We start from the raw sequence: 20,599 nt of genomic DNA, 5'->3' as shown, positions 1-20,599 counted from the left end.
GAACAAAGAACACAAGTTGACCAGAAGTTATTATCTGTGTCTGGAATATGCCTTAATCTTTTGACTGGCTATAGAAAGTAGTTGACTGGCATGACTTCTCGGTATGTGGGATAGGTGGCTGCATATGTCTTACATTCCATTTATATTGTGGAATGGTAATCCCTTAACCCTTAATTTGCACTTTCTAATTGCTTAAATTGCCTAAAGGCAAGAGGTGGAAACAAGGCATACAAAGTTAAGTCTCTCGTAATCCGTTCGTTATATGGAAATTTTCTTCATTCTACAGAAAACTTTAAATGTAATTACCAAAAGAAATTCAAAAAATTCACTATAGAGAAGTTCTTTAAACACAGGTCCGACTGTAACTAAACCAAAAATGAAGCAATTTTAAAATATATATCTGGTCGGATGTGCCTTAAAATGCTGCACCTAGGGATCCCATTATTTTCCCTGGAACACACATTAAGCTAACAGGCCTGTAATTATTCGCATCATCTTTTGATCCCCTTTATGAATTGTGGGTATATTTGCACATCTTCAGTCCATGGGGACCTCTCCTGAATCCAAGGATGCTCTCATAATAAGGGTTAAGAGTTTGCTTATCCCTTTGCAGCCTCCCTTAATATAACTGGATAGATTCCATTCACCCCAAAAGTCTTTTTTTTATATCCATCTTTAACAACGTCTCCTCCACTTTCCTTTCAGTTATCACAAAGTCATTTAGCTCCTTGTTAGATTTTGATAAACTTCTGGTATCCTCTTCCCTAAAGAATTCCTCACGTGTGAATGTAGATACAAAATATCTATTCAATTTGTTCACAACTTGAGCAGGGTCATCAACAGTTAACACATTCCTTCTACTGTTATTATAAGCATAGAAGCCTTTGCTGTTTTTCTTTGCATTCTTTGTTGGAGACTTCTCATATTCTGACTTAACTGCCTAACGTACTTTGTGACATGATTACATACTAATTTATAGCTACTATAGGCTTCTGCATCACCTGATAATTTATATACATCCCTTGCACTTTTCTTCTGTGCCACATGTCACAATAGTTCATCTGACGTCTAAGTCTTCAACGTACTTCATTGGTATGAAAAGCCTAGTAGCTTCTTTGATTTGATTACTTCTCTGAATATTTCCCATTTAGAATTGTCTGATGCACAAGTGTGAGCTCTGCTGTTGAGTTTGGGATGAGATCTTGATGGGCCCCATTTTAATTCCTACAAGGGGATCTATATTACTGTTCAAATTTTCATAAATGCCCATCAGAATGCCGAGTTGGTGCCTAATTTCTTCACACTCCTAGAACATACAAAGACATCCCCCTTGACTAGATCATGTCCTGTTCCAGAAAGATCTGCAAACATTTCACAAGTTGCACATTTTGTTAAGCTGTGACACATTGGACAATTGCCCCCTTCAGTTCTTGCAAGTCACGGTACTCCTGCAGCTTTGTGCCTGTCGCTTTACTACTCTAGTCTGGGCCATGATTTCCATTTAAATACAATTTAATTGATTAACAATTAAAATTAATAAGATTAATAAATTTAATTGATTAATTGACAATACTACACTAAACTAAGGTTCCTAAATCAAGTTTTACATTATGCTATATCATTATGATGGCAGTGTTAAATTAATTATAACCTTACTAAAAAGTAAAATACCTTAACTAAACACAAAAAAGATATGTGCAACATGCGATTAGAACCTTCAAGCTACTTATTTATCACGATTAAAACCCTACTATTCCATTGCACTACTCATTATGTGCTGCAATATTCGAGCCAAAACACTGATACAACAGCGGTTCAAATAGCAAGTTGCAACTTACAAAATCACTAGCTAAATTTAAAAATAAGCTAATGAACATAACTAAGACTATTTAAACAAAATTTAACATTCCCACCAGCTTAAAATTGTGTTCTGGCACTTATAATCTTGTACTAGAGACCTGCTAAAAGGTTTAGATAGTTTTAAGAGTTGGTATTACCCTACTGTAAGCCTTTTATACCTTATCACTTTCTTCTCTACTGCAACAGGGCTACCAAACAACAGCAGTATCCAAGTGTAACTTTTAATATTCCTGGTTCCAGGATAACCAAATATGAAATAACAATTGAGATAAGTGAAGCAACATGCATATATACATATTGTCTTTTACTTTCTCAAACATTAATAAAACTATGAATTTTTGAAGTTAAACTATTTTCTATGATAGAAGAATGAATTTAGCATACCATAGAAAAGTAAGTATATAAGCATATTCTAAAGCACAATCTCTAACACAGAAATGAGCTATACTAATGAACTTTACAGACAAAAAACAAAGATTGTTACATATATGAAAAAAGCATTAAATTTATGACCTTCATAAATGAAAGCAAACTGCTTAAACTGCAATATCAACTTCTGTCTATGAGTCCAAGTGCAGATACTACAATATTTAATTCTTCATGAACAAACACGTAATGTCCTTTTCTCAAAACATTTTTATACGTTAAATAAGTTTTTAAAGTTATAATTACAACCAAAACTAAGTAAGAATATTTTGTAAATGGCTTACTATGATTATATCTTCACACACTGATGAAGCAGAAAAGAACTGATTCCACAAAATGTCTTTTGTATAAGTTTATCTATTTATTCCCTTTAGTGTAATGCTAGAAAAATAAAATTAGATTGAACAAAACTCACAGAAGTGCTGAATTACTTAACCAGATATTCTCTATATTCTCTCGTCTATTGCTACTCTTACGTTCAGCATTAATTCAAATCAAAAACAAAACTAATTTCTGTGCCAGCATTATAAGAATCCATTATATATATTTATATATGCAAACGGGGGTGAGGGGCAGGCTTCAACCTTCCCCAGTCTATCAAAATGAAAAAACAAAAGTACTCAATGATTTCTCTCTAGGTAAAAGTAGTGACACTGATCCTCAGTCTCCTCCAAAGAAAAATACTGGGCGTGCACATTCTCACCTTGTTACATGGATAATCTAGTACCATCACTACTGCCATAAGCCCAAATTATAATTGAAGTGAGATTAAAAAAAATAAAATAAAGATTCTCTGTCCATTCACCTTCATATCAACCCCATAGCTTCTGTCAGGATGTAAATGGTTGGTATTAAAATGGATCAGTTTCATGGCTTTTTTACTACACTCAACTAATATCAAACAAGTGAGTGTTCCTTCATTGTCAAAGAAGCTGACATTTAAGCCTTCATGCAGCTCCTCAATGGCCCTGATGACTACATTTAAAATAGTGTCCCCATCCCAGGTTCATTGTCAATCAAAGCTAGCTGCCAACTTTCCTGAAACAAACTAGAAGCTAAACTTCATATATCATTCAAGGCTAAGAATAACAAGGAAAAGCACTTACCCTGCATTAAAGAAAAACAATTTATTGCAATGAAAGATTACAAAAAATTTACACTCATTGCAAATATGCAAAAATCCAGATACATCTCTCTTACAACATCCTGCCAATTATTCTCAGTGAAACATACATTACTGAAGACACAAGAATAAGAAAACCTTGCGATGATGGGAAGAACCACAGGCAAGGTCATAAATCATTGTGTGACATATGACACTAAGAGCTTTGATTAGAAGTATCTCTTCCTTTTCACAGGAAGTCTGGACAATCTACAAAGGGGCAGTGTTTCAGTGACGGTATCCATTTCCATGGACATAAATGGTTATGAATTCATTGGAATTACAAGACATGGGTATGCTGCTGAAGGAAGATATTCTGCTGTTGCCCATACCAAGAGGGATGTTCCATTCTGAGTTGTAGGTAGCAGATCCGACTTGGATCTAATAATGATGTTGTTGCAAAGTCAAAGTGCTCTGCATCAAAGAATAGTTTGAAATGAAGGAAGGTGTACTAATGGAAGGAGGTGCCATGGCTGGCTCTCAAGTATGGGTGATGAGGTACCTACTTGACATGAAGGTCTGAATTAATATTAATATTATTCACCATATAGTGCAAGGAAGCCACAGGCTTTTGCTGCACCAGCAAAAAAAAAAAAAAAAAAAAAACAAACCCAAGCAGGTAAGAAAATACAAATTATATGCTTCCCTCCTCAACACAGGTAACTATTCAGTTGACCTTTGAATTTATTCAAATTATCAGCCTCAACTACCTGCGAGGGCAACTAGTTCCAACAATCAATGACTCACTGGCTAGAAGAGAACTTCCTAATATAAACCTCAACCCCTGTAATTTGAATTTATGGCCCCTAGTTCTGGAATTATTTATAACAGTGAGAATTCCATCTTCATTCATTTTACTAATCCCTTTCAGAGCCTTACAAACCTCAATCAGGTCACCTCTGAAGTGCCTGGTTACCAATCACTGCAGCCCACAAAATCAGAGTTTTTCCTCGTACAGTCATCCTTCTGCCAATCTCACCATTCGAGCTGCCCGCCTTTGGACCGTTTCAAGAAGCTCAACATCTTTTTTCAGATGAAGTCCATACTTGAACACAAATGTGGTCCATACTTGAACACACAGTATTCCAAATCAGGTCAAGCAATTTCCTTATACAGTGGGATTAAGACCTCCCCTATCTCTTTCAAGATAATGTTCAATAAATCAATGATAGAACACCATGGGCTTTCCTGGCTGCCTGTTCACACTGTTCAGAAAACTTCATATCTGCCCATATTGTACTCCGAGATCCCTTACTTCCTCCCATTTTTAATTCAACCCAACCAAGTGTATAATTTATTTGTGAGTTGCTATTTTCCAAGTGTAAGATTTTGCATTTAGAGCATTAAAACATAACTGCCACTTCTCTGACCATCTTTGAAGTCATCCTGAAGGAGCACTGCTTGGCATTGATAATTAATGACTCTGCCACTCTTTACATCATCTGCATATTTCAACATCACGCCTTCAATGTTATTTATGAAAATAAGAAACAAGAGTTGACCAAGAACCAGTCCTCCAGGGACCCCACTCCTGACATTACATCAATCTGAAGAATATCCAATAATCACAACCCTCTGCTTTCTGTCCTGCAGCCACCCAGAAATCCATCATAGAATCTTACCAGTAATCCCAACCTGTTCAAGAGTATACAGTAACCTCTTATGAGGAACAGTCAAATGCTTTGCTAAAATCCAAATAAACTACATCAAAATAGCCTACTAAGTAAGTTAAACGATTTTCCCTTAAGGCCATGTTGTGTGTCCTTCAGAACGCCATATCTAGCTAAATGTCCCTGGATTTTTCCTACCACTGAAGTCAGACTAACTGGTCTGTAGTTACCAACTTCACTCTGAGAATCACTTTTATGTACTGGCGATACATTGTCACTTCCCCAATCCAAAGGAATCTCCCAAGTCCAAAGATACCCTCATAATTAACCTCAATAGTTCAACACACTCCCTTGTGCTTTCCATCAAAACTACAGAGTATATTCCATAAACTCCAGAGCCTTACTTGCCTCTATGCTCAAAAGTTTTTCTAATAAACAATCATTTGTAATTACGACATCATTAATTTCATATGACTCAGCCTCACTCACAGAGCCTCTGCTCATCTTTCATCAGTCAAGACAGATGCAAAGTACTTATTCAATTCATCCGCAACATCAGCTGGGTTATCTAAGACTTATTCCATGCCCAGTGCACAAAGGTCCAATCTGATTAGCTTTCTTCTTCATTGTATTCCACATACATGAAAATTTCCTTGTCTCCCATTCTTTGCTCTCTTAGCCAATGCTTTCTTATATGTAGCTTTGGCCTGCCTGACCTTATTTGTGGTACTATTACATGTGGACTGTTTTAGTAAGAGGCAACTCTGTATGTGAGTTCATCTTCACCTCATATCTCAATGAAGAACAGTACCACCATAAGAGGGCCAGAAATGCGAGTAGTGTAGGTTTGTGTGTATTATGTGTTTGTGTTCTGTTATGTTCTTGTTCACTTGGCTACCCAGAAGCATCAATCACCTGGACAGATAATTCTGGGTACTTGTCCACACCACGGGAAGGTGGGCCAGTCCCAATGGAGCATGTACTGTCTTGATATGGGACTCTTGACCCACCTGATATTGCCAAAAGGTGGGCCAGATTTCTCAGGGCCCACTCCAGAGAAGAGGGGAAAAAAAAAAAAATGCCACAGTGCAAAAAAAAAAAAAAAAGAGAAAGAGCCCAAGTCCCAGGAACAGAGTGGAAGTAAAAGAAAAAAAAAAAAAAACATTTTAAATTCGGCACGCCGGTTACCATGAGGCAGTGAAGAGGAAGAGATTAGTCAAGGTGCCGGGGGGGGGAGTTTTCCATCCCGCATGGGACAGAGTGAAAAAGAAGAGAAAATGGATCAAGGCTGCTCACCGCAGAGGCGTAGCTACGTTTTTGGAGCTCTTGGCAAATTCATGGCTACGCACCATTTTTTGGATAATTGGTAAAATAATAATAAACAGTAAGACCTCTGTTTAATGAACAGCCTGGCTCACCTCCCAGTGGTGGTGGTGATGAACAATGTGCAGTCCCACTAGGGGCCCTGCAGCCAAGCAGCGAGAGACACAACAGAACATAACACTATTTTTGACACAAACCAGACATTACACTTTTCCGGCTTTTACAGAGATTCTGTACTTCTTCACAAAGTACTATGGCTCAGATGTGGGAAACCACTGGTGGCACCTTCCACAAAACACTATGCTTAGTGAACTTCTTTATAGCAAATTTTTTTGGATTTCTCTTGGTAATTACATTTAAAATAGTTTCCATAAAACGAAGAAAATTTTCCATATAACGAATGGATTACGAGAGACTTAACTGGGTACACATTGTTCACATCCCTGGCCTTCAAGCAATTTAGGCAACAGTGCTGTTGCTAAGTGTGAATTAAGAGCTAAAGAGATTACCATCTACAACTTAGTAGTGCCCGTAAAACCTATCCAACTACCTGTCCCACATACCAAGAAGTCGAGCTGGTCAACTACTTTCTACATATCATAGCCAGTGGACAGATCAAGGGGTATTCCACATTTGGACAATAGGCCTGGTCAACCTTCTACTGAAAGGTTGACCAGGCATGAATAACAGCAGCACAGCTTCCACTAGCAGTGGACATCTGCCGTCATATAATCCCAACAGTTTGTGACCAGAGAAGTAGACATTACTTCACACTTTGTGAAAAGCAAAGGGAAAACTACCATTTAAAACTCCTAGTATCCACATGTCATACAGTGATCTATCTATGATCTTGCTTTTTGGTTCTTCATTTACTCTAATTCTTTTTCTTGTTTTTTCAGTAATCTAAAATTTCCATTCAGGATAGTTGGCAGATTGCTTCAACAGAAATGCATCTGGATTTTGTATATTTGCAATGCAAGTAACATTCTTGGAATCTCATTATGTTAAATTGTTTTTCTTTAAGTCAGAGTAGGTGCTTTATTATTGCTTTAAGCTGCATAAGTGACCTTCAAAAGTTATACTGCTAATAAGGGAAGAGGGGGGAGAGCGAGCACATGCGCGCGCGCGCACACACACACACACACACACACACAGGACACTACTCCATAAATTTGCCCAAAAGATTCCTGCAAGTAATGTTAGGTTAATGTTTAAGGGAAAGAATAAAAATAGATGAAAACAAGCAGATATGCATTTGCCTTGTAGAATACTGATTCTCACTTTCTGCCTAAATGCTTCTAAATTTTTGCAACATACATTTCTGGGATCAGACCAGGACTAACGTGGATTTTAGGAAATGGAAAGGACCTAATTTATGTAACAAAACACTATCATATGGTATCTAAGAGTACGCATTCCCTCACTATCGTGAATTTCCAGAATTAACTAGAATTTTCTATTATGGTTTCTTCACTGCCAAAACCAGATCCAGAATAATCTTTATTTGGCAAATCTACTAAGTCATGCATTTAGGAACTTATTACTCACATCTTACAGGACAACAATTATACACATCTTCTACTTAAAGAAGATCCAAAGTTAATAAGAGATTTATTCCAGATACATACCTTAATCCCCGAATATAACAGGTATGAGCTTCTCCATGTTCACGATATGTCATTTTCTCAGGATTCAACATTTCACGTTTAGCCTTGAATTCTACACTTTCACAAGATTTTACCTCCCACTGATGATTTGATTGCAACCATTGGTTGGCATTATTAACAAGTACTCTAGAATAAATATAAATAAAAAAAATTAATTGCAATCTTAGTAAACTTGAATTGGATAAAATTTTAACAATATTCAGGAATACAGAATTTAAGATAATTCAATTTTAATATGTAGCATAGGTTTCTGCCATGTCTAAAGTAAAAGTAAAGTATATGTAGAATACCATCTGTGAGATTTTAATAGATATGACTGGGATTTTCATTTGTTGCAACATCTGGCTGAGATCTTAAATGTTGTCCAGGGTTTTAATTAATATAGTTGGTTGTGGTCCTGAGGTAAAATATGTGAACAGTGACATGCATATTGTGAGAGAGAGTTTATGCACTTCTATAAGAAGTGCTCAGTCCACAGAGAACAAATTGTGATGGTTTATCTGCTGTAATTAAACAGTTCCAATGAAACTGAAAACATTGTGAAATTTGATATGATTTTGACATGATTTGTCAAATACAAATTTCACATGCTTTGTGGCTACACAAAATATAAATACTAAAAAGAATAAATGCACAAGGTGTAATAGGCTAGGATTGGTAATTCACTATAAGAATATCAGTGATATAGCACCATATTTTTCCGTAGTAGCAAAAAACTACAAAAGTAGCGTAAATGGCATCGATTTAATTGCATCTCATATTGTGACTACTTCCACAACAAGTTACCATGTAACAAAGAAAGGCTTAAGATTTGCAAATTACAGTGTCTGGTGACTAAGCACCTGCGAGGTGATCTGATTGAGGTGTATAAGGTCTTAAATGGTTTGAGCAAACTCAATGCTGATGGCATTCTTCCTCTTAGCATTAATAGAGGCATATGATGCAAGAAAGCAAGCTTATGCAGCATCAGCCAAAAAAAAAAAAAAAAAAAAACCACTTCCATTTCACCCCTCCGTTCGTTCGAAATACCTGTCCAGCTGAGCCTTAAATTTATTTAGGCTATCAACTTCCACAACAAGGGATGGAAGTCTGTTCCACCAACCAACTACCCGCTGGCTAAAGGCAAACTTCTGCACATCTATCCTACATCTGTCTTGCCTCAATTTGAATTTATGCCCTCTCAGGTGATTATTCTGAGCAAGAGGCAGAATCCCATCAGCACTGAGCATGCCCAAACCATTCAAGGCTTTATACACCTCTATCAGATCACCTCGCCAGTGCCTAGTCTCCAGACACTGTAATTTGCAAAACTTAAGTCTTTCTTCGTAAGAGCAACCCTTTGTTCCATTCACTAATCTTGTTGCCCTTCTCTGTACTCATTCCAGCAGCTCTATATCCTTCTTGAAAAGTACTGTATACAGGTCTGGAAGACCTGTATACAGTACTCAAAGTGTGGCCTGACCATTGTCTTATACAAGTAGATACGTCTCAGGCTTTCTTGCACCATATGGCTAATAATAATAATAAATATAATTAACTATATAATATTGGTGTAGATACACTATAGTTTACCCATAAATTTGAACTATGTATGTAATGTAAAAGGCATCGTTTTAATAGTATCTCATATTGTGCGTGCCTTCACAACGAGATAGCTGGTATTGCACTACTTCAAATAAATAATGCTTCTCTAGTAGAGAAGACTAATGTTATTTATTTTCAGTGGATACTACCACCCAGACGATCGTTTTGAAGCTTTTTGGCTTCATCATCAGTGAGTGGGCAGGTACCTTTATAATGCAACATGCCATCAACAGTTGCAAAGTTATTTCCACAATATGAGAGATGCCAAATGGTGTATAAATAATAACGTATTAGAAGATGAAATGCACAAGGCATAATTTCTTATGGGTTTAGGTAATTAACTATATAATAATGGTGTAGTTTAGTTTACCAAAACGATCGTCTGGGTGTTGGTATCCACTGAAAATAAATAACAATAGTCTTCTCTAATAGAGAAGCGTTATTTATTTGAAGTAGTGCAATACCAGCTATCTCTTTGTGAAGGCACCCACAATATGAGATACTATTAAAACGATGCCTTTTACACTACATACGTAGTTCCAATTTATGGATAAACTATGGTGCATCTACACTTTCTATTATATAGAACGATTCCATTATATAGTTAATTACCTAAACCCATAAGAAATTATGCCTTGTGCATTTCATCTTCTAATAAATATAATAAATAAATAATCATCGTGAAAGTTGTTCCAAGGGACCTACCTACCCCAAGGTGGGAGTGGCGACCAAGGCAGATTGTGGCGCCATCTGGCGTTACTCCTGAGAACTACCACTGGACATAAGCCAAAACTAAGCAGGTCCACCTCCATAGATGGATGATGTTACAGAGAAATATTAATCATACTTCACTGAGTATGGTGCAGGATAAAGTCACTCACATTCAAGCCTTAGGCAGAGGGGTCGGTTCGAAAAATCAGAGACGATCTCCCGAAGACAGTGGAGCAAATGGCACTGTCTCCCGTATGGCTACCACAAAAGAAGGGCAAGACCATCCAGCCCAACCAACTGGAAGTGCTTCCTGTGCAACTGTGCTAGTGACTACCCAGGAAGAGAGAAAACACCAACTCATGAAGTGGAGCATCGAAATGAATATGTACATCATGCAAGCATACTACAAAATAACGAAGCTGGAGACTGACACGACAACTTACAGAGTCAGACTACATACCAAGTGGCTCGAACGATTCCTGGATCTTCAGGTCACCGAGCAGCGAATAAAAGACCAAAGAAGGACCATCGTCACGAAGAACCTGATAGCTCATGTAATCTTGGAAAAAAACCAAGCAGGACGTGGGCAATCAGCTACAAAGGGTAAAGAATAGGAAACAGAGGAGGAAGAGCAAGAAATACAACCCACAGCAGCTGAAGTGAAAAGAGACTAGGTCATGATATACAGAGCAGAGGAAGAGTGGATGAAGGCCCTAACAGAATTCGAAGGAATGGACCCCACAAAGACTCATGTAATACTGAAGCAGAGGCCAAATAGAACCTTGTGGAGAGTCATAGACCACCTGAATCGGCACATAATACTGCATTACCGGAACAGCAATGGTGCAACCTGGAGGCCATCCACAAGGATTAATGGAAGAGAAGCGAGACCAGCACAGAAGAACCGAAAACAGAAGCAAGAAACCAGCAGAAGAACCGAAAACAGAAGCAACTGCCAGCTTGGTAAAAAAGACTTCAGCAGAAGATAAAAGAATTAAGAGTCAAGATAGGCCAATCGACCCAGTACCAACAGGGCAATAGGAGTAAGAAATTAACTGGAAAAGTGAAGAGCATCCTCAAGAGAGATAGCATCCACAGCAAACGTGAGAGAAAAAAAAAAAAAAAAAAAATCAAAGAATAGGAGAGTACTTGGAAACATTGAAGCAGAACCTCTTTGCACTCAGCAAGAGACTATGCCAATACAAAGAGCTCCCAGAGGAAAATAAACAACCAAATCTTCAATGAGGACCAAAGAGGTCCTCATCGAAGATTCAGTGTTTTTTGAGATTCTACAGGAATCTTGGAAAAGATAGGAAGAAGGGAATGGATCACCCAAAAAGACGATTCAGGAGTTCTGGGGAAACATATGGAGCAGGGAGTAGGACATAACAGCCCAGCCACCTGGACAGAACTAGAACGCAAGAAAACCAAGGACATACAAGAAATGAGAGGGTGGGAGATTCGGGAAGAAGTAAAACAGACTATCAAGAACTCTCACAACTGGCAAATTCCATGAATAGATAATGTCCACAACTACTGGTACAAGAAGCTCACTTGCACACACAAGCACCTGGCAGAGCAGTTCACCCAAATGATAAGGCACCCAGGGACAATCCCGAAGTTTCTCACTCAAGGAATCACATATTTGAAGCCTAAAGATGAAGATACAAGAAACCCGGCAAAGTATAGGCCAATCACCTGCCTCCCAATAATGTACAAGATCCTGACCAGCTGCATAACCAGGAAGATATCAGACCACATGGAGAGCCAGAACATAATGGCCGAATGGCAGAAAGTATGCAAGCAGCTGAGCAAAGAATGTAAGGAGGAATTAACCATAGATGCCACGGTTATGGAACAAGCCTACAAGAAGTGCCGCAACATGTACACAGCCTAAATCGATTAAAGCAAGGCCTTCAACTCCATGCCTCATTGGCTAATAGAGGCGCTGACCATCTACAAAGTCAATCCGATAGTGACAAACATTTTAGGAGAAACGATGGTGAAATGGAGTACCACCATTAAGGTCGAAAAACATAACCAGGCCAATTCACATCAGAAGAGGAATCATTCAGGGAGATGCCCTGAGCCCATTGTGGTTCTGTCTAGCACTTAACCTGCTATCCACCATTCTCAACAGTAGCAAGCATGGATATAACCTCAAAGAGGAAAGGAAGAATCTGTACACCCTCACCCACCTGATGTACATGGATGACATCAAGCTCTACGCAGGAACCAAGAAGCAACTATTCCAGATCACCGAAGAATTCAGCAATGATATTAGGATGGAATCTGGCCTAGACAAATGCAAGACCCACGGACTGCACTAGGGGAAATTAAAAAAAAAAAAAAAAAAAAAACGAGTCAACCGAAACTACCAGCTGTATACTGGTAGTTTTGCTTTCTGGTAGTACTGCATCATCCCCAAATACTTGGGGATGATGCAGGCCCAGCAGTTACATCACAAGGAAATTAAAACCTGCCTGACCGAAAAATACCATCAGAGACTCATAAGCCTCCTGAAAGCAAAATTGAATGGAGGGAACACAGTTAAAGCCATAAACACATATGCAGTTCCAGTGCTAACATACTACTTCGAGGTCATAGATTGGACTAACACCGAACTGGAGGATATCATAAGAAAGAAAAGGACAATGACGAAGAGCTGCCAACACCACCCGAAATCTGCCGTGGAGAGCTTGAGAATTGCCCGGAAAGAAAGAGGAAGGGGCCTGATAGACCTTATTGAGCAACACAAGACAGAGTCAGTTAACCTGAAGGATTACTTCTAGAAACACATAGCAGGCCATAAGGAAGACGGAAAAATGGTATACCCCACTCTAAGTGAGGAGTCCCCCCCCCAACCAGGAGATACAAACAAAGCTAGAAAGATGAGAAGAGAAGACACTCCAGGGCAGACACTACAGACCAGTTAATCAACACCAGGAACTACAGAAAGAATGTTACCAAGGAGCCCAGAGTGTTCGATGACACATACTGACGATGCCACCTGGCCTCAGAAACAAATCAACACATCACTGCGGGATGCAAGGTGATCACCCAGACTGAGTACACTCGTAGACACGACCAGGCAGGCAGGATAATACATCAGAAGCTAGCAAGAAAATACAAGTTGATTGAAGAAAGTGTACCATACTATAAGTACAAACCCCAAGCAGTACTAGAGACCCCAACCCAAAAGAAAGCTGTACTGGGACTGCTCCATAATAATGGATAGGACAATCCCACACAGACAGGACATAACCCTTGTGGACAAGAAGGAAAATGTTACCTATCTGATTGACATAGGTACCCAACACTGGCAACCTGCAGAAAACCCATGGGGAAAAGGTCAGGAAGTACATGAACCTAAGATAGGAGATCAAAGAGATGTGGCATATGCAACAAGTAACAACCATCCCGATCATTGTGTCAACCACAGGTATGGTGCCAAAGACCCTACATAACAGCATAGCAGCAATAGGTCTCCCAGCAAACACCTATAAGGAACTCCAGAAAGTTGCAATCCTAAACACCTGTACAATATCAGAGTTCCTCGACTAAAAGTAACACCAAACATTACAACCACCCTGTGTGCTTGGTAACAATACCTGTCACGAGGTGGACCCCCCATGAAGTAGAAATAATATAAGAGCAATAATGATCACCTTATCCCTTCTAGAAAAATTCCTGTATATCATTGACAAGACACCATAAACTACTCTTGCAGACAGTCTACACCACTCAGAAAACTTCATATCTGCCTGCACAATTACCGCCAGATCCTTTTCACTCTCTACCACTGTCAGTGTAGTACCACATGGTTGATACGTTACTCTGGGGTTACTGCTTCCCATATTCAGTACTGTACATTTGTCAATGTTAAACTTCAATTGCCACTTCTCAGCCATTCAGCCAACTTTTCTAGATCCTGTTACAACAGCATAGTGTCATTAAAACTTGGACATTAAGCCTGATATACCAACATCAATATCATTAATGAATACAGAAAACAACAATGGACCCAATTAATGTATTAATGATCATGTATTAATGATCTTGGTAAAACACCTCCCATCATTCCCAACCCACTCCATTCAATGCCTCTTGTGGTCTTCCATCAAAAGGAAGTCAGAAGGATTTTGATGATTCTTGATGTTAAGAAAGCTCCAGGTCCTGATGGTATTTCTCCACTTGTTCTCAAAACCTGCACTCCTTAACTTACTCCTGTTCTTTGTCGCCTTTTTTCACTTTATTATGCCAAAGGTGTTTTTCCTTCTGCTTGGAAATTTGCTCATGTCCGGCCAGTTCCTAAAAAGTGTAAGAAATCCTTCCCATCCAATTATCGTCCCACTGCAATTTCTTCTACTCTTTCTAAGGAAATGGAGAAATCAATTAACAGCAACTCTTAACCTACCTAGAAACCTTCCAACTGATCGATGATCACCAGTATGGATTCCATGAGTGTCGATCCACTGGTGATATTCTGGCTTATGTTACGCATTTATAGACAAATTCAATGAAAAAGTTCGGTGAAACAAGCAGTTGCTCTTGAGATCTCAAAGGCTTTCAATCGTGTTTGGCATAAAGGTCTTCTAAACAAGCTTTAATCTTATGGTTTGCCAACTGTTTTTTGTAATTGGTTATCCAGTTCTGAGGGTGATGGTAGATGGCTCTGTCTTCTACCTTCTCCACTAATGCTGGTGTCCTCCAAGATTCAGTTCTTTCCCCCACTCTTTTCCTCTTGTATATTAAAGACCTTCTTCCATTGACTGGAAATCCTATCCATAGTTTTGCCGATGATAGCACACTGCATTCCACTTTCCATTTTGAAAGCCCTTGTCCTGCTCAAACAGCTTCAACCTCTTGAATATCCACTACCAATTCCTTAAATTCCGATCTCCAGGTAATTCTCCAGTGGAGCAAAGACAACTTCATCATCATCATCAGCCATTTTCAATCCACTGCAGGATGAATGCCTCTCCAGCAACTTTCCAGTTCCTTCTGTTTTGAGCACTGGCCATCTATTTACTACTCAAAAACTCATGAATTTCATCTATCCATCTCCACCTTTGTCCTCCAGGTTTTCTTCTAGCTCCTCTTGGGTACCATTCTCTTATTTTCTTAGTCCATCTGTCATCATGTCTTCGAGCTATGTGTCCTGCCCAAGACCATTTTAGTTCTTTAGTTTTGATAAGAATGTCCTTTACTTGAGTTTGCTGCCTAATCCATGTGTTTCTCTTCTTATCTAACAGTCTGATTCCCAATATAATTCGTTCCATTCTTCGCTGTGTAGTTCTCAGCTTCTCTTCCATTTTTTTGGTGAGTGCCCAAGTTTCACTTCCATAAGTCATGGTGGGGAGTATACATTGATTCATTATTTTACGTTTCAGACAAACTGGGATATTGCTCTTCAGTATGTGACTATATTTCCTGAATCTATCCATCCAAAATTTATTCTTCTCTTGACTTCCAGCCATTTATCATTATTACAGCTAATAACTTGTCCCAGATAAGTATATGACTCCACCTTTTCAATTACTGCTCCTTCAATCATTATTTCCCTTTCCGTGGCATACTTGTTCATCATTACTTTTGTTTTAGCCATATTCATCTTTAGTCCAAAATCCTTACTAACTGTACATAACTGATTAAGATTTTCCTCTAATTCTTTGGGATCGTGGCTTATAACCACAATGTCATCTGCAAATCGTAAATAGTTTAGGTACTCTCCGCTCACATTGACTCCTTTCTGCGACCAGTCTAATCTTCTGAAAGCTTCCTCAAGGGCAGCAGTAAACAGCTTCGGATATATTGTGTCTCCTTGTGGAACTCCTTTCTCAATTTTAAATTTCCTACTGTCTTTGTCTAGTCTAATAAAGGAGGTCGCGTTCCCATATATTTTCTTCAAAATCATAATATATGGGGTATCTATGCCTTGTCTTTCCAGTGCCCGAAACATTGCCTTATGCTGTATGGAGTCAAATGCCTTTTCATAATCCACAAATGCCAGGCATAATGGTGTTTTATATTCATTTGCTTTCTCCATTAGCTGTGATATTACGTGAAGGTGATCCACAGTTGAGAATCCTGTCCTAAAGCCAGCTGGCTGTTTCAGTTGATTCTCATCAAGTATTCTTTCTAATCTGTTAGTAATGACCCTTGTAAACAACTTGTAGATGTGGGATAACAAGCTAATTGGTCTATAATTTCCAATTTATCTCCTTTCTTATACAGCAAAACTATGATTGCATTATTCCACTGCTTAGGCGTCACACCTTTTCTAATGCACTTTGTGAAGAGCCTTGCCAGTTTTTGTGTTATGTCTCTTGCTCCCAATTTTAACAACTCTACAGTAACTTCATCTTCCCCTGGGGCTTTCCGATTCTTCATTTTCTTCAATGCATGTTCTACCTCATCAGGAAGAATATCGGGTATGTATGTCGTATGTGTTGCTACTTCGCAATCCATCTTTCCCACTGCTGGTATCATTCCCTCGCTCCTTGTATAATTCTCTATAGTAGTCTTCTGATATTTGAATTATGCCTTCTCTGCTGTTTATAAGTACACCATCGCTATTCTTCAGTTTCAGTATCATTTGTCTTTCTGTATTACTGCTCATGGCTACTGATTTAAATCCTTTGTTTTCCCTTAATGCTTGTTCTACTTTTCTTGTGTTAAATCTTCTTATGTCCTCTCTGAGTCTCTTTCTAATGGCTTTGCATAACTCAGTATACTCAATTTTCTCCCTGTCAGTGTTTTTCTTGCTCTTCATTTGTCGTCTTAGGTTCATCATGACAAGTGTTTCTTGACTAATTGTTTCTTCTTTGGATTTCTGTTTCCCTATAGGTTTCTTGGGCTTTATCACTTTCAGAAAGTTGTAATATTCCTCGTCGATATCTTGGTCCTGAGCAGTCTGCAGAAGCTCAAACTTGTTCTTAAGTTCCAGTACATACTGCTTTTTCTCCTCCTCTGTTATCTCAAAGATCTTTGTATTATTTACTCGAGTCAGTTTTTTCCTTTCCTTTCCTACATCTATATCAAGTGTACATCTTACCATTCTGTGATCACTTCCAACATTTACCTTATTCAGGATGTAACATCATTCACAATATATCTTCTGTTAGTGAGGATGAAATCGATTTCATTAGTTGTTAATCCATTTGGACTCTTCCATGTCCACTTTCTGTTCACCCTTTTCTTGAAAAGGGTGTTCATTACTGACAGTCCTTGATATTCTGCAAATTCCACAAGTCTTTCACCTCTTTTATTTCTTTCACCAATTCCAAAATTTCCTATAGTTCCTCTTTCTGCACTGTTTTGCCTTTTTCCAACCTTAGCATTGAAGTCCCCCATAATAATAGTGTAGTGGGTTTTCTGCTCATCTAGAAGACTCAATTTCAGTGTACATTTCTGCAACCTCTTCATCATCATGGCTCGATGTTGGTGCATAAATCATTATAATCTTTAGCTTGTACCTCTTAGAAATCTTGAGTATTAATCTTGACACCCTTGGTGATGTACTTTTGAATTCCAAAATGTTGTTTTTAAAATCTTTATGGACCAGAAATCCAACTCCACCTTCACTCCTTTCACTGTTTCCATTGGTGTACAGCAGATTTCCACTTGATAAACTTAAGTGATTCATTTCTTCTTCTTGTTTCAGCCAAACCAATGATATTCCAATTCACATTTTCTAATTCCTTTTAGAAAATGTGAATTGGAATATCATCATTGGAAAATCAACTAAGACAACTTAGTTGATTTTAATTCTTCTAAACCTCAGTCTTGTCTTATATCTTGCAAAAAGGATTCTTCTGCTCCTATGCTTATCTTTGGTTACGCTCTGATTTCTAGGCAAGCTGATATCTCTCTTTTGGGGATTACCCAGACTTCTAATCTCTTTTGGCACAAGCATATTACCAATATTGCTTCCTCTGCATCTAAAAAATTTGGTTTTCTCTTTCGCTCTCAGCGTTACTTTTCTTCCAAACAGCTGTTTACTCTGTAAAACTCGCAAATCCGCCTTACCATGGAATATTGTTCCCACATCTGGGAACACTATTCCATCAGGTTTCTAGATTCCATTTAGAAGAGGGCAGTCAGGTTAATTAATGATTCATCTCTAACCAGTCTCTCCACTCGCAGTCTCATAGACATACTGTTTTTGCTGCGTACCCTTTCTCCAGATACTTCCATGGGCACTGTTCTTCTGAATTGACTTCTATAATTTCAGCTCTCTCTTTCAAAACAATCCGAACACGTGCCACCAACATCTGTCCAACTTCAAACTCGCAGAACCAACTTTTCATCTTCCTTGTTTATTCATTCAACTGCCGTTTTCTAGAACAACCTTCCTTCATATGTATTTCCTGAAAATTACAGTCTACAGGAGTTCAAGTCTAATGTCAACAAATATCTCCTCTCATCTTCTCAACCTCCAACCCAAGTACGGTACTAAGTACTATAGGTTCTAATACCTCTAGTGTTTGGGGTTTTCATTAAAAAAAAAAAAAAAAAAAAAAAGTGTACCCAGTTCTATCTGGGAGCTAAATGATTATGATAACTAAGGTAAGTGGAAAAGAAATTATTGAAGCTAAAAGGGGGTAAGGCAAATAGGCTGATGGACTTCCAAATTATATTAAAACCCGTACCAAAAGAGGTAAGGAAACCTTTAGGCATAATTAGGAGAGCATCCTCAAAATTAGAGAAGGTCCCTGCAGGCTGGGCACGTGCAAATGTCTCTCCTATTCACAAAGAGGTAAAGAAAATCAGAGAGTGAAGTGAGTAATTAGACCTTCAAGCTGGACTCTGTTCAAGGGAAGTCAATGGAGTCTGTGATTCAAGAAGTAATGGAAAACCATCAATGACAGGAATGTCCAATATAGTAGGTTTCTTTTTTTTTTTTTCTTTATATGACAATCAAAAGCATAGATCTGTTAAGCAGAAAAACTCTTTGCTTAACAGATAATTAGCTAACTGAGGTTTAGCACAAACTACTGGAAATGCACAAAGATGAGCAACAAGTCAGGAGTACAAAAGAGTCAAACAAACAGGTAGACAAAAGGAAAGGCTAAGTTCCTTGAATTGCAGTACCAAGAAATTATATATCTGCAAGGAGACCTGACTGAAGTGTTTAAGGCTTTAAATGAGTTGAGTAAACTAAACACTGACAGCATCCTTATTCCTTCTTGAATGGGACACATATGAAAGGACAAATTTAAATAGGAAAAGGATGGTTGTGGGATAGATGAGTATAAACATGCTTTCAAAGATCAGTCACTTTCAGGAATGTTGTTGTTGTTATTTGGTTTTTAGAAGCATTAGCAACTAAGGCCATATTGCTGCGGGGATATGTGGTGGTCATTTCCTGACCTTTCCGCATCCTCTGTATTTGGTGGTCACGGGATCGAACCCCGGTCTGATCAAGAAGTGTGTGCTACGCACTGCTGCTCCTGCCCACCTGGCTACGGAGGTGCCTTCAGGAATGTGACTGTTGGTTTTTTGGCTTGGTGTTTAATGGCGCATTGGCAGACTGATTATTGGAATAAACTTTCACCCAGTGTTGTGCAAGTTAGCTTTTTTTTTTTTTCTGACATTGTACAAGCTAACCTCATTGCACAATTTTGTCACTACTATTAGTAAGGACCATACAATTATTGTGGGTTCTCAATTCGTAACTGAATGCTGCCATATCAGTATAACACTTATTGGGATGCTAAATAAGCAAAAAAAAATATCTCATTAAATAGACGCAATTGTATTGGATATGATCTCACAGGCTTTACTAATGACAACAATTAATTCCCTAGGGAAATTTCTACAAGTGCTGACATGTGAAAGTTGGAGTCTTGCCTCTGCTCCTCCTGTAAGGCGACAGCTAGTTCTCTGCTTGAACTAGTGTTTTGTTCTGGCTTTCAATTGTTGCTGCTCTAAAACAGAGGTTCAACTGGATTCAGATCTCAGCTGTAAATGGTAGGTTCTCCACATCATTATTCTCCTCATACCATTGTACTGGCCAGGCATTGCTGACACTGTGCAGTGTGCCATTGCCGATACAAAAAAACAAACCCTCTCTGAAAAATTGCCACAATGCAGATAAGACAGAATTGTTCAAGTATCACAACAGATAGCTGCATTCATGGTATCACTGACAACAGACCTGAAGCAGCCAAGATCAATGTGGATGTATAATATACATGAATTTCAGTTGACCCTGGCATGATTCCAGTTGATCATTAACAGTTAATAATACC

At 38.5% G+C, this 20,599-nt stretch overlaps 1 protein-coding gene across 1 annotated transcript in view; it reads right to left on the bottom strand.

The window, feature by feature from the left end:
- LOC150090151 (uncharacterized) overlaps positions 1-20,599 on the bottom strand; it is a 118,008-nt gene that overhangs the window by 78,545 nt on the left and 18,864 nt on the right. The window contains exon 2 of the mRNA XM_090368973.1: positions 8,010-8,174. Within this exon, the coding sequence (XP_090225099.1) occupies positions 8,010-8,174 (165 nt within the window). The remainder of the gene's footprint in view (positions 1-8,009; positions 8,175-20,599) is intronic.

This window comes from Mastigoproctus giganteus, chromosome 2, assembly GCF_048544385.1.
Source record: "Mastigoproctus giganteus isolate SK-2022 chromosome 2, ASM4854438v1, whole genome shotgun sequence".
Lineage (NCBI taxonomy): Eukaryota > Metazoa > Arthropoda > Arachnida > Uropygi > Thelyphonidae > Mastigoproctus > Mastigoproctus giganteus.
This window is presented reverse-complemented; position numbering and strand designations above follow the sequence as displayed.